The 23781-nt window shown below is 49.2% G+C and overlaps 1 protein-coding gene across 21 annotated transcripts in view; it reads left to right on the top strand.

Moving 5' to 3' along the window:
* sei (seizure) overlaps positions 1-23781 on the top strand; it is a 668222-nt gene that overhangs the window by 236555 nt on the left and 407886 nt on the right. For 9 of the 21 annotated variants that reach the window (XR_011391990.1, XR_011391991.1, XR_011391992.1 and 6 more), the window contains exon 1: positions 4697-8017. The exons of 3 other annotated variants lie outside the window; for them this stretch is intronic. Coding sequence is in view for 11 of the 18 variants with exons in the window: in XM_070084825.1 (XP_069940926.1) it covers positions 7004-8017 (1014 nt within the window). In the remaining 7 variants the exon portion in view is untranslated. Of the gene's footprint in view, positions 1-4692; positions 8018-23781 lie in introns of those variants that run through there. 9 more of the 21 variants (XR_011391989.1, XR_011391988.1, XM_070084827.1 and 6 more) reach the window with 4 other exon arrangements.

Genomic DNA, 23781 nt, shown 5'->3' with positions numbered 1-23781 from the left:
TACCACATGTTGTCTCCAGTACCACATGTTGTCTCCAGTACCACATGTTGTCTCCAGTACCACATGTTGTCTCCAGTACCATGTGTTGTCTCCAGTACCACATGTTGTCTCCAGTACCACATGTTGTCTCCAGTACCACATGTTGTCTCCAGTACCATGTGTTGTCTCCAGTACCACATGTTGTCTCCAGTACCACATGTTGTCTCCAGTACCACATGTTGTCTCCAGTACCACATGTTGTCTCCAGTACCATGTGTTGTCTCCAGTACCACATGTTGTCTCCAGTACCATGTGTTGTCTCCAGTACCACATGTTGTCTCCAGTACCACATGTTGTCTCCAGTACCACATGTTGTCTCCAGTACCATGTGTTGTCTCCAGTACCACATGTTGTCTCCAGTACCACATGTTGTCTACAGTACCACATGTTGTCTCCAGTACCACATGTTGTCTCCAGTACCATGTGTTGCCTCCAGTACCACATGTTGTCTCCAGTACCACATGTTGTCTCCAATACCACATGTTGACTCCAGTACCATGTGTTGTCTCCAGTACCACATGTTGTCTCCAGTACCATGTGTTGTCTCCAGTACCACATGTTGTCTCCAGTACCACATGTTGTCTCCAGTACCACATGTTGTCTCCAGTACCACATGTCTCCAGTACCACATGTTGTCTCCAGTACCACATGTTGTCTCCAGTACCACGTGCTGTCTCCAGTACCACATGTTGTCTCCAGTACCACATGTTGTCTCCAGTACCACATGTTGTCTCCAGTACCACATGTTGTCTCCAGTACCACATGTTGTCTCCAGTACCACATATTGTCTCCAGTACCACATGTTGTCTCCAGTACCATGTGTTGTCTCCAGTACCATGTGTTGTCTCCAGTACCATGTGTTGTCTCCAGTACCACATGTTGTCTCCAGTACCACATGTTGTCTCCAGTACCACATGTTGTCTCCAGTACCACGTGTTGTCTCCAGTACCACGTGTTGTCTCCAGTACCACGTGTTGTCTCCAGTACCACGTGTTGTCTCCAGTACCATGTGTTGTCTCCAGTACCACATGTTGTCTCCAGTACCACGTGTTGTCTCCAGTACCACATGTTGTCTCCAGTACCACATGTTGTCTCCAGTACCACATGTTGTCTCCAGTACCACATGTTGTCTCCAGTACCACATGTTGTCTCCAGTACCACGTGTTGTCTCCAGTACCACATGTTGTCTCCAGTACCACATGTTGTCTCCAGTACCACATGTTGTCTCCACTACCACATGTTGTCTCCAGTACCACATGTTGTCTCCAGTACCACATGTTGTCTCCAGTACCACATGTTGTCTCCAGTACCACGTGTTGTCTCCAGTACCACATGTTGTCTCCAGTACCACATGTTGTCTCAGGTACCACATGTTGTCTCCAGTACCACATGTTGTCTCCAGTACCACATGTTGTCTCCAGTACCACGTGTTGTCTCCAGTACCACGTGTTGTCTCCAGTACCACATGTTGTCTCCAGTACCACATGTTGTCTCCAGTACCACATGTTGTCTCCAGTACCACGTGTTGTCTCCAGTACCACATGTTGTCTCCAGTACCACATGTTGTCTCCAGTACCACATGTTGTCTCCAGTACCACATGTTGTCTCCAGTACCACATGTTGTCTCCAGTACCACGTGTTGTCTCCAGTACCACATGTTGTCTCCAGTACCACATGTTGTCTCCAGTTCCTTGTGTTGTCTCCAGTACCGCGTGTTGTCTCCAGTACCACATGTTGTCTCCAGTACCACATGTTGTCTCAAGTACCACATGTTGTCTCCAGTACCACATGTTGTCTCCAGTACCACGTGTTGTCTCCAGTACCACATGTTGTCTCCAGTACCACGTGTTGTCTCCAGTACCACATGTTGTCTCCAGTACCACGTGTTGTCTCCAGTACCACATGTTGTCTCCAGTACCACATGTTGTCTCCAGTACCACATGTTGTCTCCAGTACCACATGTTGTCTCCAGTACCACATGTTGTCTCCAGTACCATGTGTTGTCTCCAGTACCACATGTTGTCTCCAGTACCACATGTTGTCTCCAGTACCACATGTTGTCTCCAGTACCACATGTTGTCTCCAGTACCATGTGTTGTCTCCAGTACCATGTATTGTCTCCAGTACCACATGTTGTCTCCAGTACCACATGTTGTCTCCAGTACCACATGTTGTCTCCAGTACTATGTGTTGCCTCCAGTACCACATGTTGTCTCCAGTACCACATGTTGTCTCCAGTACCACGTGTTGTCTCCAGTACCATGTGTTGTCTCCAGTACCACGTGTTGTCTCCAGTACCACATGTTGTCTCCAGTACCACATGTTGTCTCCAGTACCACATGTTGTCTCCAGTACCACATGTTGTCTCCAGTACCACGTGTTGTCTCCAGTACCACATGTTGTCTCCAGTACCACATGTTGTCTCCAGTACCACGTGTTATCTCCAGTACCACATGTTGTCTCCAGTACCACGTGTTGTCTCCAGTACCACGTGTTGTCTCCAGTACCACATGTTGTCTCCAGTACCACATGTTGTCTCCAGTACCACATGTTGTCTCCAGTACCACATGTTGTCTCCAGTACCACGTGTTGTCTCCAGTACCACATGTTGTCTCCAGTACCTTGTGTTGTCTCCAGTTCCACGTGTTGTCTCCAGTACCACATGTTGTCTCCAGTACCACATGTGTTCTCCAGTACCACATGTTGTCTCCAGTACCACATGTTGTCTCCAGTACCACATGTTGTCTCCAGTACCACGTGTTGTCTCCAGTACCACATGTTGTCTCCAGTACCACGTGTTGTCTCCAGTACCACATGTTGTCTCCAGTACCACATGTTGTCTCCAGTACCACATGTTGTCTCCAGTACCACGTGTTGTCTCCAGTACCACATGTTGTCTCCAGTACCACGTGTTGTCTCCAGTACCACATGTTGTCTCCAGTACCACGTGTTGTCTCCAGTACCACATGTTGTCTCCAGTACCACATGTTGTCTCCAGTACCACATGTTGTCTCCGGTACCACATGTTGTCTCCAGTACCACATGTTGTCTCCAGTACCACGTGTTGTCTCCAGTACCATGTGTTGTCTCCAGTACCACGTGTTGTCTCCAGTACCACATGTTGTCTCCAGTACCACATGTTGTCTCCAGTACCACATGTTGTCTCCAGTACCATGTGTTGTCTCCAGTACCATGTATTGTCTCCAGTACCACATGTTGTCTCCAGTACCACATGTTGTCTCCAGTACTATGTGTTGCCTCCAGTACCACATGTTGTCTCCAGTACCACATGTTGTCTCCAGTACCACGTGTTGTCTCCAGTACCATGTGTTGTCTCCAGTACCACGTGTTGTCTCCAGTACCACATGTTGTCTCCAGTACCACATGTTGTCTCCAGTACCACATGTTGTCTCCAGTACAACATGTTGTGTCCAGTACCACATGTTGTCTCCAGTACCACGTGTTGTCTCCAGTACCACGTGTTGTCTCCAGTACCACATGTTGTCTCCAGTACCACATGTTGTCTCCAGTACCACATGTTGTCTCCAGTACAACATGTTGTCTCCAGTACCACATGTTGTCTCCAGTACCACGTGTTGTCTCCAGTACCGCGTGTTGTCTCCAGTACCACATGTTGTCTCCAGTACCACATGTTGTCTCCAGTACCACGTGTTGTCTCCAGTACCACATGTTGTCTCCAGTACCACGTGTTGTCTCCAGTACCACATGTTGTCTCCAGTACCACATGTTGTCTCCAGTACCACATGTTGTCTCCAGTACCACATGTTGTCTCCAGTACCACATGTTGTCTCCAGTACCACATGTTGTCTCCAGTACCACATGTTGTCTCCAGTACCACATGTTGTCTCCAGTACCACATGTTGTCTCCAGTACCACATGTTGTCTCCAGTACCACATGTTGTCTCCAGTACCACATGTTGTCTCCAGTACCACATGTTGTCTCCAGTACCACATGTTGTCTCCAGTACCACATGTTGTCTCCAGTACCACGTGTTGTCTCCAGTACCACATGTTGTCTCCAGTACCACATGTTGTCTCCAGTACCACATATTGTCTCCAGTACCACGTGTTGTCTCCAGTACCACATGTTGTCTCCAGTACCACATGTTGTCTCCAGTACCACATGTTGTCTCCAGTACCACATGTTGTCTCCAGTACCACATGTTGTCTCCAGTACCACATGTTGTCTCTAGTACATGTGTTGAGTCAACAAGGCCCAGGAATGAAGTGTTTTTTTAATTAAATATTCTCAGAAATCTTCACTATGAATAATGCGTAAAATCTAATGTACAAAATATATAAAAATATAAAAGTAATTGTCATTGTAATGGCCTGACCCCTCGCCCTGACCCCTCGCCCTGACCCCTCGCCCTGACCCCTCGCCCTGACCCCTCGCCCTGACCCCTTGCCCTGACCCCTCGCCCTGACTCCTCGCCCTGACCCCTGACCCTGACCCCTCGCCCTGACCCCTCGCCCTGACCCCTCGCCCTGACCCCTCGCCCTGACCCCTCGCCCTGACCCCTCGCCCTGACCCCTCGCCCTGACCCTTCGCCCTGACCCATCGCCTGCTCCTTGCGCCGTCAAGGATCACCAGAACAAACAAATCAGGTTTTCAAGGCAAACAAGACGGGACGTGGGAGGCAAACAGCCTCGTCTGGCTATCAGTTTTCACAGCCCCTTCCACTGGCCCAGTCGTCGACCAGCTCTTGAGTGACTGGTAGCGTGGTCGATGAAGCGACCAGCTTCAGCGAACACGCGTGCCTGTGCTCGTGATGATATCGAGGAGTAAGAAGAGGAGAGCGCTTCTAAGCTTCTGCCACGGGCTCTCCAGAGACAAGTTTGCTAAATCCTGGTGGAGAGGCTTGAGAGTGCCGGGAGTCAACACCAGGCTTTGTTGGAGTGGTTGTCCCGGCTTGCTGGCCACCAGTCGAGGCTCAGCTCTCACACCGCCCGCACCTGTGCTCCACCAGTCGAGGTTCAGCTCTCACACCACCAGCACTTGCCTGTGCTCCACCAGTCGAGGTTCAGCTCTCACACCACCAGCACCTGTGCTCCACCACTCGAGGTTCAGCTTCCAGGCCACCAACACCTCTGCGCTCACTCCATTTTTGTGCTCTCCTGGAAGCCTTAGTTGACCTTGCGTGTTTGTGGACAAACTAGCTGGTGTGATTATAACACGCTTTAATTGAGTGTTGAACCAGTTTTGCCACACGTTAATAGTGAGAAAAAACAGAGCAATAATTTGTGATGCATTCAACGTGTCGGTGTAACAAAATTATCCTCAGCCACACTTGTTTGAAATAAGTGCTTTACAGTATATATTTATAATACTCTGAAAAATAATTTGTTGCAAAATGTCCATATTACTACATAATCCTTTTGGGTTAACTGCGGCGAGTGTAATGTGTCCCAGTAAGTCATTGTCCAGGGTGTGAGACCCTCAGGTCAAGAGTCTCGCAAACTCCAGTAGGACCTAAGCACACTCATCTCTGGAGCCCTTAGGTCCCTGGGCGTGCTTGGTTATAATACACACCGCTGGAAAACACAGCTGCATAGAGAAAGTTACATGCAACGAGTGTGGAGAAGTTCAAGTGTTTCCCCTCTAACTAGTCGACAAAATGTAAAGAATGAAACTCAGCCATTGTAACTTTGAGAATGTAGTGGGTGAGTGGTTTCACAAGTTTGGGAGGTGCCCGGAAAACCTGTGGGGGCGTGAGGAAAACTTGGAGACCAATGGCCGCAGCACCTATAACACTATGAGTAATTACTCGAAACCCTGGGAAGACGAGAAATACGAAATGCATAACACTGGGATCTGTAGCATTCAGAAAATATCTGTACTATGTGGTAGTGATACTTGTGAAACAAGTGTATAGCTACCATGAAACAACTTAAGCAAATGAAACTATAATAGTATGTAGAAGTGCCAAGTGTAAAGCAGGTGTGTAGCTACATTGCGACAACATGGCAACACTTGTCTTGTCAATGTTCATTCTACCTGAGGAGGTCATGTGATATGTGCAATGATACTGGCTCCAAGTCTTTGTTAACAGTGGTTTTACTATCATCATACTGTTGCAGTAATGGTCCTGTAAACTGTTCATTATGTTTCATTGCAGTTATAACACACAAGAGGCAGGAGATTCTCCTATAAATGAACGTTTGTAAGTCATTCAAATAGACGCTTATACGATCTACAGACAGTCAGGTGCTGGTGCACAGGCCGGAGGCGGCTGCAAGAATTTGCTTACATTATTTCCTATGCTCTTCACCACGAATGTTTGAGTCTGGATCTCGTCGATTTCAGCGACATCTATCTGAGCTCCCTTAAGACTCATCATCGACGTCAGTAACCCGAGATGATGATGATGATGATGATGACTGATGCTCCCGGCGAGGGTGGTGCTTCACAACATCTGCCAACATATTTTCTACTTAGTCGAAACTTTGCAAAAGATTATCAATTAATCATTTACATAATGCGACAAGGCTTTTGAATTAGAATAATCATCAGTGTGAGATTATTGCACTTTATATTTTTAAAGTTTTAGTTATGTGTAAAATAAAATGGTGAATCAATGACAGTAACTTAAACTTTGTTTTCAGCTATGTTTTAAACAGTTTTAAATTCACATCTTGGTACAATTTTCTTTACCAAGTGGTGCAGTAGCTAAGGTACTCTGAAAATCCAGAGCCACAGAAGAGTTACGTATAGTGAGTTGACGTGTACTTTAGTGGAAAAAAAGGTCAGCATACATTAAATGAATGGATCAAAGCATGGAAATTTATGCTGATTGTCTGAATCTTGATACCTGGGTTAAAATTGTCATATTAAAAAGTTCGAAATAATCATTACACTAATTAATACGAGCTAATCAGTTACCATCAACTGGATAACAGTGTCTGAGAATATGTTCTGAGTAGACTTTCTTCTTATAGCTTAATGTCTGGTGGCGAGATGGTTCCTTCTGGGTCACCGCTGTCCAAGAGGCGTATTGGCCCATGTCCTCCACCCTTCACTATTAGCGGAGCCCCAGAAATGACCCGCTCATGTGCGTCCATGGACGTCCTCTGTAGTCCCAACACCATCGACTCCTTTCTCAGTGAGCCGTCTCCGTTCACATTGACTCACACCAGAAGTTGGGGTGACCTAATAGGTAATCCCAAGGATTCTTCACACACAGGAGATGGTCTGTGTTCGAGGTACTTTCTGATAGATAAGTCTTTTCACAGCGAGACCAGTGAGAGTGAGGACAACAGCGAGGTGTCGAGGAATGCTTCTACTGAGAAAGACGAAGACAAGCACAGCAGTGAAAGCGCCATATCCAGCTACTTCACACTTCCTCAGCATATTGAGTCCAGTGCAGAGCTTCAGTCCAATGTTGTCAAACACGAAGTTCCGATGGAAACTGTTGAGTTGGGTCTTATATCTGATCAACCGAACGTTCATCTGACAAAGAACCAAAACACGTCAAACTATGGAACAATTTCAGGTCTAGTTCTCGGACCAAAAGCACCACCAAATGGCTTGAAGTTTGATAAGAATATATCAAATCCATTCCTTAACTCGATGATGCGCCAAGGCTCTATACCTTTCCTCGTGCCACAGAACTTGGCCTCACCTCAGTGGGCACTGGCTCCCCAGAACAAACATTCTTCAAGACATAGCCTTAACATCAACGGCACGAAGGCCTCTTTGACACCAAACACCTTATATGACCCCCGTGGATTTATGGGCTTCAAGAACCAGAGAGGTTCCCTCCAGGGATTATCCCATTTAAAGGTTCCAGGAGCTCCCAGAAGTCAGGATAGCAGAAAAGGGTCTTTTCTCTCCATCCTGAATGCTTCTCTCTTGGACAGGATTTCTGTGGCCTCTCGCAAATCTTCGTTATATGACGAAACAAAATCTCTTTCAAGATCGGAAGAAGTAAAGCATAAGATCATTCAAAATTTCAAGGTAAATCATTCTTATATCTTAAAAATCTTAAGCTTGTCTTTTTTCCTAAAGTAAGATATGTATGAGCTGTGTCAGTTATATTTTGGAAAACACAGAAAAACTTAGCATATAGGTATTATTACAGTAACTGAAACCTGGTTAAGTCTCAAAAACAAGCACATGCCTGGTGACTGCCACGCTCAGGGAAATAAACTAGTCCATAGTGATAGTCAACAGGACAGGGGGCGGAATTATTATGTATGTTAGGGAAATTTTAAATTGTTGCATCAGAAATGACATAAAAGCAGAAGGGACAGACACGAAATCTAGTAGTGGTTTCTCGAAGGACAAGACGAGCTAATGTTAAGTGTGATCTAGAGATTCAAACTTAGTGACCACGGTAGACTTCTATGGGAAGAAATTGCTAAGGTATTTAGATTTGAAAATGTAGTTTTAATGAAGAGTTTAACTTTAGCCGAATTGATTGGAGCAGTTTGACAGGAAAGCTAGAGTCTAGCAAATTTCTCTAAATAGTCCAGGACTACTTTTTAAAAGATTTTTTTTGGGCCAGAACCAACTCGAGGAAATAACCTGCTTGACTTGATTCTGACAAACAAGGAATTTCTGATAAACAGTCATGAAGCTAGCGAAGAACTTGAAGAAAGTGGTCACGAATCATTTCGTGTCAGTATCTTATGGAATTCACTTGATAATGACAAAGTCAAGGTAACCAGTTTTCACGCTGTAGTAATATTATACGACCCTAAGAGATTACCTGAGTAGCATAAACTGGGGTAACTTGACTAGGAATGTTGATAAGGAAGACTTGTTAGGCCGTGTTGATGCATGTCAATATAAAGTTAAACTGTACAAGACTCCCAAGCTGTACACATTCTTAACAGAGAAACTTAATAAAATATAAATGACCCTCAATGGATGAAGAATAGACTGAAATATTTCTTAGGAAAAAGAAGAGGAATTTACAAACAAATAAAAAAGAGGCGAAGGTTACCTTATTAAATAATATATTCAATTTAAGAGAGAAATCAAGAAAGGATTATGGAAAGCCAAAAGAGAATATGAAGTTAGGGTTGCAAGAGATTCGACACACACACACACACACACACACACAACTGTGAGTGGGTTACCTCTCGCTTTCCATACTTTTACATAAAATTTTATGAAGGCATGTTCATGATTTTTAAATTTCAAGTGAATTAAGGCACAGAGCGAGGAGGGTACTGTTAGCACCTGTGTTGTGCTGACAACACTGACGCAACACTCAGCGCACCAGTGTTGTGCTGACAACACTGACGCAACACTCAGTGCACCAGTGTTGTGCTGACGACACTGACGCAACACTCAGCGCACCAGTGTTGTGCTGACAACACTGACGCAACACTCAGTGCACCAGTGTTGTGCTGACGACACTGACGCAACACTCAGCGCACCTGTGTTGTGCTGACGACACTGACGCAACACTCAGCGCACCTGTGTTGTGCTGACGACACTGACGCAACACTCAGCGCACCAGCGTTGTGCTGACGACACTGACGCAACACTCAGCGCACCAGTGTTGTGCTGACGACACTGACGCAACACTCAGCGCACCAGTGTTGTGCTGACAACACTGACGCAACACTCAGCGCACCAGTGTTGTGCTGACGACACTGACGCAACACTCAGCGCACCAGTGTTGTGCTGACAACACTGACGCAACACTCAGCGCACCAGTGTTGTGCTGACAACACTGACGCAACACTCAGCGCACCAGTGTTGTGCTGACGACACTGACGCAACACTCAGCGCACCAGTGTTGTGCTGACGACACTGACGCAACACTCAGCGCACCAGTGTTGTGCTGACAACACTGACGCAACACTCAGCGCACCAGTGTTGTGCTGACAACACTGACGCAACACTCAGCGCACCAGTGTTGTGCTGACGACACTGACGCAACACTCAGCGCACCAGTGTTGTGCTGACAACACTGACGCAACACTCAGCGCACCAGTGTTGTGCTGACAACACTGACGCAACACTCAGCGCACCAGTGTTGTGCTGACAACACTGACGCAACACTCAGCGCACCAGTGTTGTGCTGACAACACTGACGCAACACTCAGCGCACCAGTGTTGTGCTGACGACACTGACGCAACACTCAGCGCACCAGTGTTGTGCTGACGACACTGACGCAACACTCAGCGCACCAGTGTTGTGCTGACGACACTGACGCAACACTCAGCGCACCAGTGTTGTGCTGACGACACTGACACAACACTCAGCGCATAAGTGTTGTGCTGACAACACTGACGCAACACTCAGCGCACAAGTGTTGTGCTGACAACACTGACGCAACACTCAGCGCACCTGTGTTGTGCTGACAACACTGACGCAACACTCAGCGCACCTGTGTTGTGCTGACAACACTGACGCAACACTCGGCGCACCAGTGTTGTGCTGACAACACTGACGCAACACTCAGCGCACCTGTGTTGTGCTGACAACACTGACACAACACTCAGCGCACCTGTGTTGTGCTGACAACACTGACGCAACACTCAGCGCACCTGTGTTGAGCTGACAACACTGACGCAACACTCAGCGCACCAGTGTTGTGCTGACAACACTGACGCAACACTCAGCGCACCTGTGTTGTGCTGACAACACTGACGCAACACTCAGCGCACCTGTGTTGTGCTGACAACACTGACGCAACACTCGGCGCACCAGTGTTGTGCTGACAACACTGACGCAACACTCAGCGCACCTGTGTTGTGCTGACAACACTGACGCAACACTCGGCGCACCAGTGTTGTGCTGACAACACTGACGCAACACTCAGCGCACCAGTGTTGTGCTGACAACACTGACGCAACACTCAGCGCACCAGTGTTGTGCTGACAACACTGACGCAACACTCAGCGCACCAGTGTTGTGCTGACAACACTGACGCAACACTCAGCGCACCAATGTTGTGCTGACAACACTGACGCAACACTCAGTGCACCAGTGTTGTGCTGACGACACTGACGCAACACTCAGCGCACCAGTGTTGTGCTGACAACACTGACGCAACACTCAGTGCACCAGTGTTGTGCTGACAACACTGACGCAACACTCAGCGTACCAGCAACACCTCTAAATCTTACGTCACATTAAAACTTCGAATGCATCGATGTGTTTCATTATTGATTTGTGAGTTAAACTTTGCCAGTTAATTTAATCTGCTCAGATCCAGCGTTGACACCACCAGTGTTGGTGTGCACTCCACCACTGGTCACACCACTGTTGCTGTGCACTCCACCACTGGTCACACCACTGTTGCTGTGCACTCCACTACTGGTCACACCACCAATGTTGGTGTGTACTCCACCACTGGTCACAACCTAATCGAAGTCCAGACGTACATGCATAGGGGTCCTGATCAGCAGAATGCATGTACCTGTGAAGGTGTCTTCACAAAATACAACTTCAACAACAAGAACATCAACTGGGACCAGGTAAACCATGTCCTAAACGAAACATGTTGGGAAGATGTCTTAAATGACATGGTTCCAAACCAGTGCCTTGAAAGGATCAACTTCCTGGCAGCCGAAGTATGTTCTAGGCATATTCCCCTAAGAAAGAAGAAGAGCAGGAGTAAACTGGAGAGAGAAAGACGCTCCCTCTACAGAAGACGACGAAGAGTCACTGAGCTCCTCAGGAGTGCTAGAATATCTGATACACGAAAGGAGGCGCTGACCAGGGAAGTGGAAACTATCGAACTTAAGTTAAATGACTCTTACAGGAACCAGGAGAGGCAGGAGGAGCTTAAAGCTATTAGTGAAATTGAAAGAAATTCAAAATATTTCTTTTCATATGCCAAAAACAAGACAAATACCACATCTAGTATCGGGCCCTTACTCAGACAGGATGGGACTTACACAGATGACAACAAGGAAATGAGTGAAATATTGAAATCCCAGTACGACTCTGTGTTTAGTGAACCACTAATCGGTCTGAGGATCGACGACCCAAATGATTTCTTCATGAATGAGCCTCAAAACTCCATAAATGTATGCCAGATTTCCGACATTACCCTAACTCCGATAGATTTCGAAAAAGCCATTGACAATATGCCTATGCACTCAGCCCCGGGCCCAGACTCGTGGAACTCTGTTTTCATTAAGAACTGCAAGAAACCCCTCTCATGTGCCCTAAGTACACTATGGAGGTGGAGCTTGGACATGGGTGAAATTCCACAGTCACTTAAAACAACGGATATAGCCCCACTCCATAAAGGTGGCAGCAAAGCATTAGCTAAGAACTATAGACCAATAGCTCTGACGTCCCACATCATAAAAATCTTTGAAAGAGTGCTAAGAAGCAGGATTGCAAATCACCTGGATTCCCAAAATCTGCACAATCCAGGGCAACATGGGTTCAGGGCAGGTCGCTCCTGCCTCTCACAACTACTGGATCACTATGACATGGCCTTGGATGCACTGGAAGAAAATCAGAATGCAGATGTAATATACACAGACTTTGCAAAAGCATTTGACAAATGCGATCATGGCGTAATAGCCCATAAAATACGTGCTAAAGGAATAACTGGGAAAGTGGGGAGATGGATCTTCAACTTTCTAACAAATCGAACACAAAGAGTAGTGGTCAACAGAGTTAAATCGGAGGCTGCCATAGTGAAGAGCTCTGTTCCACAAGGCACAGTACTCGCCCCCATCTTATTCCTTATCCTCATATCAGACATAAACAGAGATATACACCACAGCACCGTATCATCCTTTGCGGATGATACTAGGATCTGCATGAGGCTGTCATCTGCTGAGGACGCGGTTAACCTCCAAGAAGATATAAACAAAGTTTTCCAGTGGGCAACGGTAAACAATATGATGTTCAATGAGGACAAATTCCAACTACTCCGTTATGGAAAACTGGAGGAGATAATAACTAGAACAGAGTATACTACTGACTCCGGCCATACAATAGAGCGGAAAAATAATGTAAGGGACCTGGGAGTAGTAATGTGTGAGGATCTCACTTTCAAGGATCACAACAGTGCCACGATCGCACGTGCAAAGAAAATGATAGGATGGATAATGAGAACTTTCAAAACGAGAGATGCCAAGCCAATGATGATCCTTTTCAAATCACTTGTTCTCTCTAGGCTGGAATACTGCTGTACATTAACATCTCCATTCAAAGCAGGTGAAATCACAGATGTAGAGAGTGTACAGAGATCCTTTACTGCACGTATAAGTTCTGTCAAGCACCTTAACTACTGGGAACGCTTGGAAGCACTTGACTTGTACTCGTTGGAACGCAGGAGGGAGAGATATATCATAATCTACACTTGGAAAATCTTGGAAGGAATGGTCCCAAATCTGCACACAGAAATCACTCCCTACGAAAGTAAAAGACTGGGCAGGCGATGCAAAATGCCCCCAATAAAAAGTAGGGGCGCCATTGGTACACTAAGGGAAAACACCATAAGTGTCCGGAGCCCAAAACTGTTCAACAGCCTCCCATCAAGCATTAGGGGAATTGCCAATAAGCCCCTGGCTGCCTTCAAGAGAGAGCTGGACAGATACCTAAAGTCAGTGCCGGATCAGCCGGGCTGTGGCTCGTACGTTGGACTGCGTGTGGCCAGCAGTAACAGCCTAGTTGATCATGCCCTGATCCATCGGGAGGCCTGGTCATGGACCGGGCCGCGGGGGCGTTGATCCCTGGAATAACCTCCAGGTAGCCTCCAGGTAACACCACCAGTGTTTGTGTGCACTCCATCACTGGTCACACCACTGTTGCTGTGCACTCCACCACTGGTCACACCACTGTTGCTGTGCACTCCACCACTGGTCACACCACTGTTGCTGTGCACTCCACCACTGGTCACACCACCAGTGTTGGTGTGCACTCCACCACTGGTCACACCACCAGTGTTGGTGTGCACACCACCACTGGTCACACCACTGTTGCTGTGCACTCCACCACTGGTCACACCACCGGTGTTGGTGTGCACACCACCACTGGTCACACCACTGTTGGTGTGCACAGCGGTGAGGCTCTCTTTCTCTCTCTCTCTGTCAACTTAGCACAAAACTAAAGGGCAAAGATATATGGATATATATTCAGTTATATTGAACTCTAAATGACAGTATTGATGTGTAGACGACACAATATTGATGTATAAACGGCACAATATTGATGTATAGACGGCACAATATTGATGTATAGACGACACAATACTGAAGTATAAACGATACAATAAACAATTACGTACGATGTAAAGACAATTTAAGTTGCCTTAGACATCTAGATAATAGTACATAGCCTACTACCGAGATAATAGTGGATAGCCCTTATTTATGTGGACTCTGAAGTCTTCTCTTATGTGTTTTTCACATACATTTACCACACACCACCTCTTACGTAACGCACAGCTCAGATTTGTTTGTCCGGAAAGCATTTTTCAGGTGTCTTCCTATGTGCCAGTACTAACTGATACTGCACATTTTATGCAACAATATGTAGTGGAATTAGACTGTGTATAGTATTGGGTCAGACAGTGCAGGAACTGGTGCAGGCTCGATCCCCCGTCCACTGATATTAGCACAGACACGTTACCATATTGAACTCTTCTTGTTGTGACCAACCAAATGAAAACTGAATTGCAGCTGAGCTGAGCTGTACTAGATGTGAGACAAGCACATCACTCCACCACAGCGGCTGCTAAAGCAATTATTATTCTGTAAACTTGAAGGGTGTCACATTCGCTGGACTCTGTTACATTCTGCTGGTTTCTGTATGAATTCTGTGTTATAGAATAAATATCATAATACTGCAACTGGGTCTGGCTGTGTGGTATAAGTACTGTGTACTCTGATGCTGAGTACTGTGTACTCTGATGCAGGGTACGCAGGTTTTGAGATATTTTAAATTTCTCTCGTTCGCGAATTGTTACGAATTGTTAAGGGAACATAAGAAGGGATTTGTTTAAGGAGAACCTGCCTGGCATGGGCCAATACGTCTGCCGTTATAATCATAACCATAATTTTGAAAGGGGGTTGACGGGTAAACCAGCGGAAGGCCTCGGTCAGATGACAAGAGCTCCAGGTGCGGGTCATCATATAGCTGAGACCTGCGTCAGGAAACACTTGTCCTGTTTCGTGACAAATCTTGCCTAACTTAACCTGCCGCAGTGCTTTAGTATGTCAAAACACACTGTGGACTCGAGAATGGTTCAGGACTGACCGGAAGGTCGTCTGAGGTTCCCTTTTCAAAATATGGCGTATGTGGTTGAATTTCCCTTTAATGTCCGTGAGCCACGGTTAGTGTTCTTGTTCCCCGTCAGGTGGAGCGTGGATCACTGGTAGCGTCCTTGTTCCCCGTCAAGTGGACCACTGGTAGTGTCCTTGTTCCTCGTCAAGTGGACCACTGGTAGCGTCCTTGTTCCCCGTCAAGTGGACCTCCCGCCCCATTTCCCCGTTAAGTGGGCCAGCAGTTGGAGATGACACAATAGTGGCCTCAAGCTCGGCACGTTATGTTAGTGATGCTGTGATGAACATTGATGATGGTACACACTCCAATTATGCTTCTCAATCTCTCCCTCTTTATCCCTTTCCTCCTTCCCTCTCCCCCCCCCCTTCCCTCTCTCCCTCCTTCCCTCTCTTCCTCCTTCCCTCTCTCCTTCCTTCCCTCTCTCCCTCCTTCCCTCCACTTCACCTCACTAATGCAAGGACAACAGCGAGTAAAACTTGGCAAATCTCTTTCACTGGTCATTGTTAGCTACCGGGATTTGTTTTGCTGCCGGATACACCATTAACACAGGGTGTTGCACGCTGTTCCCCGTGGTGTTTTGCTGCCAGAAACACCATTAACACAGGGTATTGCAAGCTGTGTTCCCCCGTGGTGTTTTGCTGCCAGAAACACCATTAACACAGGGTATTGCAAGCTGTGTTCCCCCGTGATGTTTTGCTGTCAGAAACACCATTAACACAAGGTGTTTCGCGCTGTGTTCCCCCGTGGTGTTTTGCTGCCAGAAACACCATTAACACAGGGTATTGCAAGCTGTGTTCCCCCGTGATGTTTTGCTGTCAGAAACACCATTAACACAAGGTGTTTCGCGCTGTGTTCCCCCGTGGGGTCTTGCTGCCTGATACACGATTAACACAGGGTATTGCACATTGTGTTCTCCCGTGATGTTTTGCTGCCAGAAACGCCATTAACACAGGGTGTTGTACACTGTGTTCCCCAGTGGTGTTTTGCTGCCAGAAACACCATTAACTGGCGAGACACACGCCTCGTTCTCCTAAACCTTAAGTTCAGTTCCGCATTATGTTTGGGAGTTTAAACACAATTAATGCCCTCGACCTGGTGTCCGTTCTGGCCTCTACCCTGGCCTCCACCCTGGCCTCCACCCTGGCCTCTACCCTGACCTCCACCCTGGCCTCCACCCTGGCCTCTACCCTGGCCTCCACCCTGGCCTCCACCCTGGCCTCTACCCTGGCCTCCACCCTGGCCTCCACCCTGGCCTCCACCCTGGCCTCTACCCTGGCCTCCACCCTGGCCTCCACCCTGGCCTCTACCCTGGCCTCCACCCTGGCTTCCACCCTGGCCTCCACCCTGGCCTCTACCCTGGCCTCCACCCTGGCCTCCACCCTGGCCTCTACCCTGGCCTCCACCCTGGCCTCCACCCTGGCCTCCACCCTGGCCTCTACCCTGGCCTCCACCCTGGCTTCCACCCTGGCCTCCACCCTGGCCTCCACCCTGGCTCCTACCCTGGCATCCACCCTGGCTCCCACCCTGGCTACCACCCTGGCCTCTACCCTGGCCTCCACCCTGGCCTCTACCCTGGCCTCCACCCTGGCCTCCACCCTGGTCTCCACCCTGGCCTCCACCCTGGCCTCCACCCTGGCCTCTACCCTGGCCTCCACCCTGGCTTCCACCCTGGCCTCCACCCTGGCCTCCACCCTGGCCTCCACCCTGGCTTCTACCCTGGCCTCCACCCTGGCCTCCACACTGGCCTTCACACTGGCCTCCATCCCGGCCTCCACCCTGGCCTCCACCCTGGCCTCCACCCTGGCCTCCACCCTGACCTCCACACTGGCCTTCACACTGGCCTCTACCCTGGCCTCCACACTGGCCTCCATCCCGGCCTCCACCCTGGCCTCCACCCTGGCCTCCACCCTGGCCTCCACACTGGCCTCCACACTGGCCTTCACACTGGCCTCCATCCCGGCCTCCACCCTGGCCTCTACCCTGGCCTCCACCCTGGCCTCCACCCTGGCCTCCACCCTGGCCTCCACTCTGGCCTCCACCCTGGCCTCCACCCTGGCCTCCACCCTGGCTTCCACCCTGGCCTCCACCCTGGCCTCCACCTTGGCCTCCACCCTGGCCTCCACCCTGGCCTCTACCCTGGCCTCCACCCTGGCCTCCACCTTGGCCTCCACCCTGGCCTCTACCCTGGCCTCCACCCTGGCCTCTACCCTGGCCTCCACACTGGCCTCCATCCCAGCCTCCACCCTGGCCTCCACACTGGCCTCCACCCTGGCCCCCACCCTGGCCTTCACACTGGCCTCTACCCTGGCCTTCACACTGGCCTCCATCCCGGCCTCCACCCTAGCCTCCACACTGGCCTCCATCCCGGCCTCCACCCTGGCCTCCACACTGGCCTCCACCCTGGCCCCCACCCTGGCCTCCACCCTGGCCTCCACCCTGGCCCCCACCCTGGCTTCCACCCTGGCCTCCGACCTGGCCTTCACACTGGCCTCCACCCTGGCCTCCACCCTGGCCTCCACCCTGGCCCCCACCCTGGCCCCCACCCTGCCCCCTCCACCCTGGCCTCCACACTGGCCTCCATCCCGGCCTCCACCCTGGCCTCCACCCTGGCCTCCACCCTGGCCTCCACACTGGCCTCCATCCCGGCCTCCACCCTGGCCTCCACACTGGCCTCCACCCTGGCCTCCACCCTGGCCTCCACCCTGGTCTCCACCCTGGCCTCCACACTGGCCTCCACACTGGCCTCCACACTGGCCTCCACCCTGGCCTCCACCCTGGCCTCCATCCCGGCCTCCGTCTGCCTGACCACAATGGTAGGCTTGTTTTGTCTTGTCTTTATGAAACAAACTTTGGTACAACCGCAGTGTATAAAAGGTGCGGTGCAGAAGTATTATTTGGTTCGCTCTCTTTGTTGTGCATCGTCACACGGGATGGCTGGGATACATGGAGGTCAGGAAATCTGTCAGCCTGAGCTGGCTTCACTAGGGCCTCCACTATGATGGGTTTAGTAGCTAGAGAAGCTGCAATGTTTTCGTTGCGGTGTGATCTGGAGTTACTATCATTTGGGATAAGAGCGTTCCCTGATGCGGCTACATTATTGTGGATAGTCTTGTAACGTGTGTGTGTGTGTGTGTGTGTGTGTGTGTGTTATAAGAACATAAGAACGAAGGAACACTGCAGCAGGCCTACTGGCCCATGCGAGGCAGGTCCAAGTCTCCTACCGGCTTAAGCCAATGCACCCAACCTAGTCAGGTCAGGTCACCTTGACTTAAGGGAGGAACACGGCAACCGTCCTGGTAGCACAAGCTAATCAGGTCCAACTCACACCCACCCACACCCACTCATGTATTTATCCAACCTATTTTTAAAGCTACACAACGTTCTGGCCTCTAGGACTGTACTTGAGAGTTTGTTCCACTGATCGACAACTCTATTACCAAACCAGTACCACCCTGGCCTCCACCCTGGCCTCCACACTGGCCTCCATCCCGGCCTCCACCCTGGCCTCCACACTGGCCTCCACCCTGGCCTCCACCCTGGCCTCCACACTGGCCTCCATCCCGACCTCCACCCTGGCCTCCACCCTCTCTCTCTCTCTCTCTCTCTCTCTCTCTCTCTCTCTCTCTCTCTCTCTCTCTCTCTCTCTCTACACAGGGTTTGACAAGGTTAGGTTAAGGATCCCTAACTTTATTGACAAGCCAAGAGCTGTTACCTACATTAGCTCATTTGAAAGCATTTTCACTGTTATGAAACATACACGTAGGGAACAAGATGAAGTTGGAGCCATCTGTGGGCCAGCATTTTCATTTAATCATCTGACTTTATCACGTTGATATCATTATGCTGTACTAACGTATTCCATACTCGAGTCATCCTGGGGATAAATGATCTCAGATGAAGAGATGTTCTGGAGAAGAGTACAGCCAGAGTGAAGTTGCTGTTTTCTGCCCGTCTTGTGGTATAAAAGTTCTCTCTCTCTCTCTCTCTCTCTCTCTCTCTCTCTCTCTCTCTCTCTCTCTCTCTCTCTCTCTCTCTCTCTCTCTCTCTCTCTCTCTCTCTCTCTCTCTCTCTCTTTCTCTCTCTCTTTCTCTCTCTCTCTAGCATTTAGACATAATTTCTGAAAGTTATGAGGTTCTTTCCTCAGGAATTAGCGTGTCTGCTTCTCTTTCTCTTAGTTTCCGGGCACTGGTACTCTTCCTATTCCTCACCTCCTGGCACTGGCACTCTTCCTATTCCTCACCTCCTGGCACTGGCACTCTTCCTATTCCTCACCTCCGGGGACTGGCACTCTTCCTATTCCTCACCTCCGGGGACTGGCACTCTTCCTATTCCTCACCTCCTGGCACTGGCACTCTTCCTATTCCTCACCTCCGGGGACTGGCACTCTTACTATTCCTCACCTCCGGGGACTGGCACTCCTTTTCCTCACCTCTAAGGACTGTCACCCTCTTTCACTGCCTGTCTCCTCGCCATGATTGGTGTGTCCGCCTCTCTTCCTCATGTTCCGCCTCTGAGACATGTGTTAGACCTCCTTACTGCTCAAGTGTTCTTCTGAGGACGTAGTGAATCACAGGTGGAAAATATTCATATATGTGAACGCTCGTACCAGGGTGGCTGTGAGGTGGGTCACCTACTGTGAAGGTGAGCAGCATCATGGTTGAGAGGTGGGTCCTCTGCTGTGAAAGTGACTAGCATCATGGTTAAGAGGTGGATCCCCTGCTACCTGGAGGTTACCTGGAGGTTATTCCGGGGATCAACGCCCCCGCGGCCCGGTCCATGACCAGGCCTCCCGATGGATCAGGGCCTGATCAACTAGGCTGTTACTGCTGGCCGCACGCAGTCCAACGTACGAGCCACAGCCCGGCTGATCCAGCACTGACTTTAGGTATCTGTCCAGCTCTCTCTTGAAGGCAGCCAGGGGCTTATTGGCAATTCCCCTAATGCTTGATGGGAGGCTGTTGAACAGTTTTGGGCCCCGGACACTTATGGTGTTTTCCCTTAGTGTACCAATGGCGCCCCTACTTTTTATTGGGGGCATTTTGCATCGCCTGCCCAGTCTTTTACTTTCGTAGGGAGTGATTTCTGTGTGCAGATTTGGGACCATTCCTTCCAAGATTTTCCAAGTGTAGATTATGATATATCTCTCCCTCCTGCGTTCCAACGAGTACAAGTCAAGTGCTTCCAAGCGTTCCCAGTAGTTAAGGTGCTTGACAGAACTTATACGTGCAGTAAAGGATCTCTGTACACTCTCTAGATCTGCGATTTCACCTGCTTTGAATGGAGATGTTAATGTACAGCAGTATTCCAGCCTAGAGAGAACAAGTGATTTGAAAAGGATCATCATGGGCTTGGCATCTCTCGTTTTGAAAGTTCTCATTATCCATCCTATCATTTTCTTTGCATGTGAAGGTGACCAGCATCATGGTTGAGAGGTGGGTCTCGTGCTGTGAAAGTGACCAGCATCATGGTTGAGAGGTGGATCCCCTGCTGTGAAGGTGACCAGCATCATGGTTGAGAGGTGGGTCCCCTGCTGTGAAGGTGACCAGCATCATGGTTGAGAGGTGGATCCCCTGCTGTGAAGGTGACCAGCATCATGGTTGAAAGATGGGTCCCCTGCTGTGAAGGTGACCAGCATCATGTTTGAGAGGTGGATCCCCTGCTGTGAAGGTGACCAGCATCATGGTTGAGAGGTGGATCCCCTGCTGTGAAGGTGACCAGCATCATGATTGAGAGGTGGGTCCCCTGCTGTGAAGGTGACCAGCATCATGGCTGAGAGGTGGGTCCCCTGCTGTGAAGGTGACTAGCATCATGGTTAAGAGGTGGATCCCCTGCTGTGAAGGTGACCAGCATCATGGTTGAGAGGTGGGTCCTCTGCTGTGAAGGTGACTAGCATCATGGTTAAGAGGTGGATCCCCTGCTGTGAAGGTGACCAGCATCATGATTGAGAGGTGGGTCCCCTGCTGTGAGGGTGACCAGCATCATGGTTGAGAGGTGGATCCCCTGCTGTGAAGGTGACCAGCATCATGGTTGAGAGGTGGGTCCCCTGCTGTGAAGGTGACCAGCATCATGATTGAGAGGTGGGTCCCCTGCTGTGAAGGTAAATAGCATCATGGTTAAGAGGTGGATCCCCTGCTGTGAAGGTGACCAGCATCATGGTTGAGAGGTGGGTCCCCTGCTGTGAGGGTGACCAGCATCATGGTTGAGAGGTGGGTCCCCTGCTGTGAAGGTGACCAGCATCATGGTTGAGAGGTGGGTCCCCTGCTGTGAGGGTGACCAGCATCATGGTTGAGAGGTGGGTCCCCTGCTGTGAAGGTGACCAGCATCATGGTTGAGAGGTGGGTCCCCTGCTGTGAGGGTGACCAGCATCATGGTTGAGAGGTGGGTCCCCTGCTGTGAAGGTGACCAGCATCATGGTTGAGAGGTGGGTCCCCTGCTGGGTGGTCTGGCATAATGCCTGTGTTACAAGTGTCAAGAAAGTGTGACTGTGTCCCACAGCAGTGGTCTGGACTTCTTAAAACACCTGGCTACATCTCAAGTGGATCAGCGGCAGCTGTCAGTTTGTTTTCTGTCTTAACTTATGAAGTATTGGACGCATGTTTCCTAGATGAAAATATTCATTATATGTTGTTGTGTTTGTCCTGTGTGACGGTGTGTCCATCACCACCGCCATTGCTGGTGGTGTCTCGACCACAGCTTCTGGAGGTGTTTCAGTCACCACCTCCACCAATGCTGGTAGTGTCCTCTTTTAAGCCTCCCCCCCCCCAACACATTTTCTACATTCATCTATCTCTCTTTCATCAAAGGGGATACCAAACAACAGAGTTGTGCTGGTACTAGATGGAGTTAACACAAAATTTTTGATAGTGAAATACCTTCACTTCTGTGGCTCGACCTCATTGTGGGGGGGGGGGTGTTGCTGACATGGGCGTGGTCAGGGTGTGGTGATAAGTCCAGCTGGTGGTGGAAGAGGTGGTGGTTCACGTGGTGGTGGCTCAGGTGGTCGGGGTACATTGGGTGGTGGTGGTCTAGGTGTTGTTCCATGGGGTGGTGGTCCAGTGGGGTGGTGATCCAGTGGGGTGGTAGTCCAGTGGGGTGGTGGGCCAGTGGGGTGGTTGTCCAGTGGGGTGGTGGTCCAGTGGGATGGTGGGGCAGTGGGGTGGTCGGGCGAATCTGGAAAGGTCAATGAAGAGGAGGAGGAAGGAAGGAAGAGAAGGAATGAACGTAATATCTGATAATGGGAAATAGACCGGTGGTGAAGAGAGAGAGAGAGAGAGTGAGGGCAGACAGTCGAAGATGAGCACTGAGAATTTGCAAGGTGGGATGGATAAGGAGGCTTTCATTGATGATGATGAAGGTAAGGAGAATAAGTAAGAAAATAGAGAAGGGACAGATAAGAAACAGCTCGTAGACAGAAAGAGTAAAGGTATAATGAAATAATGTGTGATGAAAGCAAAAAGAATGTGAAGGTTGAGAAGAGTCAAGTATAGAACGTGGGGATAGGGAAAATTAGTACGTAGAATTAACCTTAGCGTGAGAGAGAAGAGAGCTAAGAATGAGGCGAAATGGGAGATGTTAGGAAAGATGACTATGTGAGGAAGACAAGGAAGAGGAGAGAAAGACACAGATGGTCCTTTAAGAGCACAACCCACTTAATATAGGAGGGAACTGTAAGTGATATGTTCACTGTTGCTTGTGTATGTACTGACACAATAACTCAGCTCTAACCCGCTGTCTTTCTTGTGAGGTAAGTTGTATATGTAAGCGAAAAATGCCTTTAGTAGTTTTCCGATGGTTTTCAACGTTTTCTTCCTTGCATCTGGCTTGTCAGGAGGGAGATGTGGGGGATTCACACCCCTTGCACCTACCTTGTAAGGAGGCAGGTGTGGGGGGACTCACATCCCTGCACCTACCTTATCAGGAGGCAGGTGTGGGGGGACTCACATCCCTGCACCTACCTTGTCAGGAGGCAGGTGTGGGGGACTCACACCCCTACACCCATCTTGTCAGTAGGCAGATGTGGGGGACTCACACCCCTGTACCCATCTTATCAGGAGGCAGGTGTGAGGGACCCACACGTCTGTGCCTGCCTTGTCAGGAGGCAGGTGTGGGATGTTCACACCCCTGAACTTACTTTATCATGAGATGGTGTATGCATCTAAATTTTACGTTCTAAGAAATAATGCAATCAGAAAAGGCCTCCAAGTGATACTCTACACAGTGCAACTAAAAAAAATCCCTCCCAAATAAATATTTTGGAAAGCCATATATGTTTTTGAAATTGGAGAAACCCCTGGAACTTAGATTTTCTCAGCAACAATGTGTTGTCCAGGCAGGACGGGAATCTAATGCCATTTTCAGTCATATCAGAGCTTGTAACTATCTAGCTAAGTGGTCTGAAGCCCAGATCATTTTTCTTAACAATTCAGTAATGATATACAACCTAATAGTCATCTCTAATCATACATGATAACCACTGTTAAGTTAAAGGACACAAGTGCAGTTAATG

This window comes from Cherax quadricarinatus, chromosome 14 (genome assembly GCF_038502225.1).
Source record: "Cherax quadricarinatus isolate ZL_2023a chromosome 14, ASM3850222v1, whole genome shotgun sequence".
Lineage (NCBI taxonomy): Eukaryota > Metazoa > Arthropoda > Malacostraca > Decapoda > Parastacidae > Cherax > Cherax quadricarinatus.
Note: the sequence above shows the minus strand (reverse complement) of the source record. Positions and strands in the feature narration are given on the sequence as shown.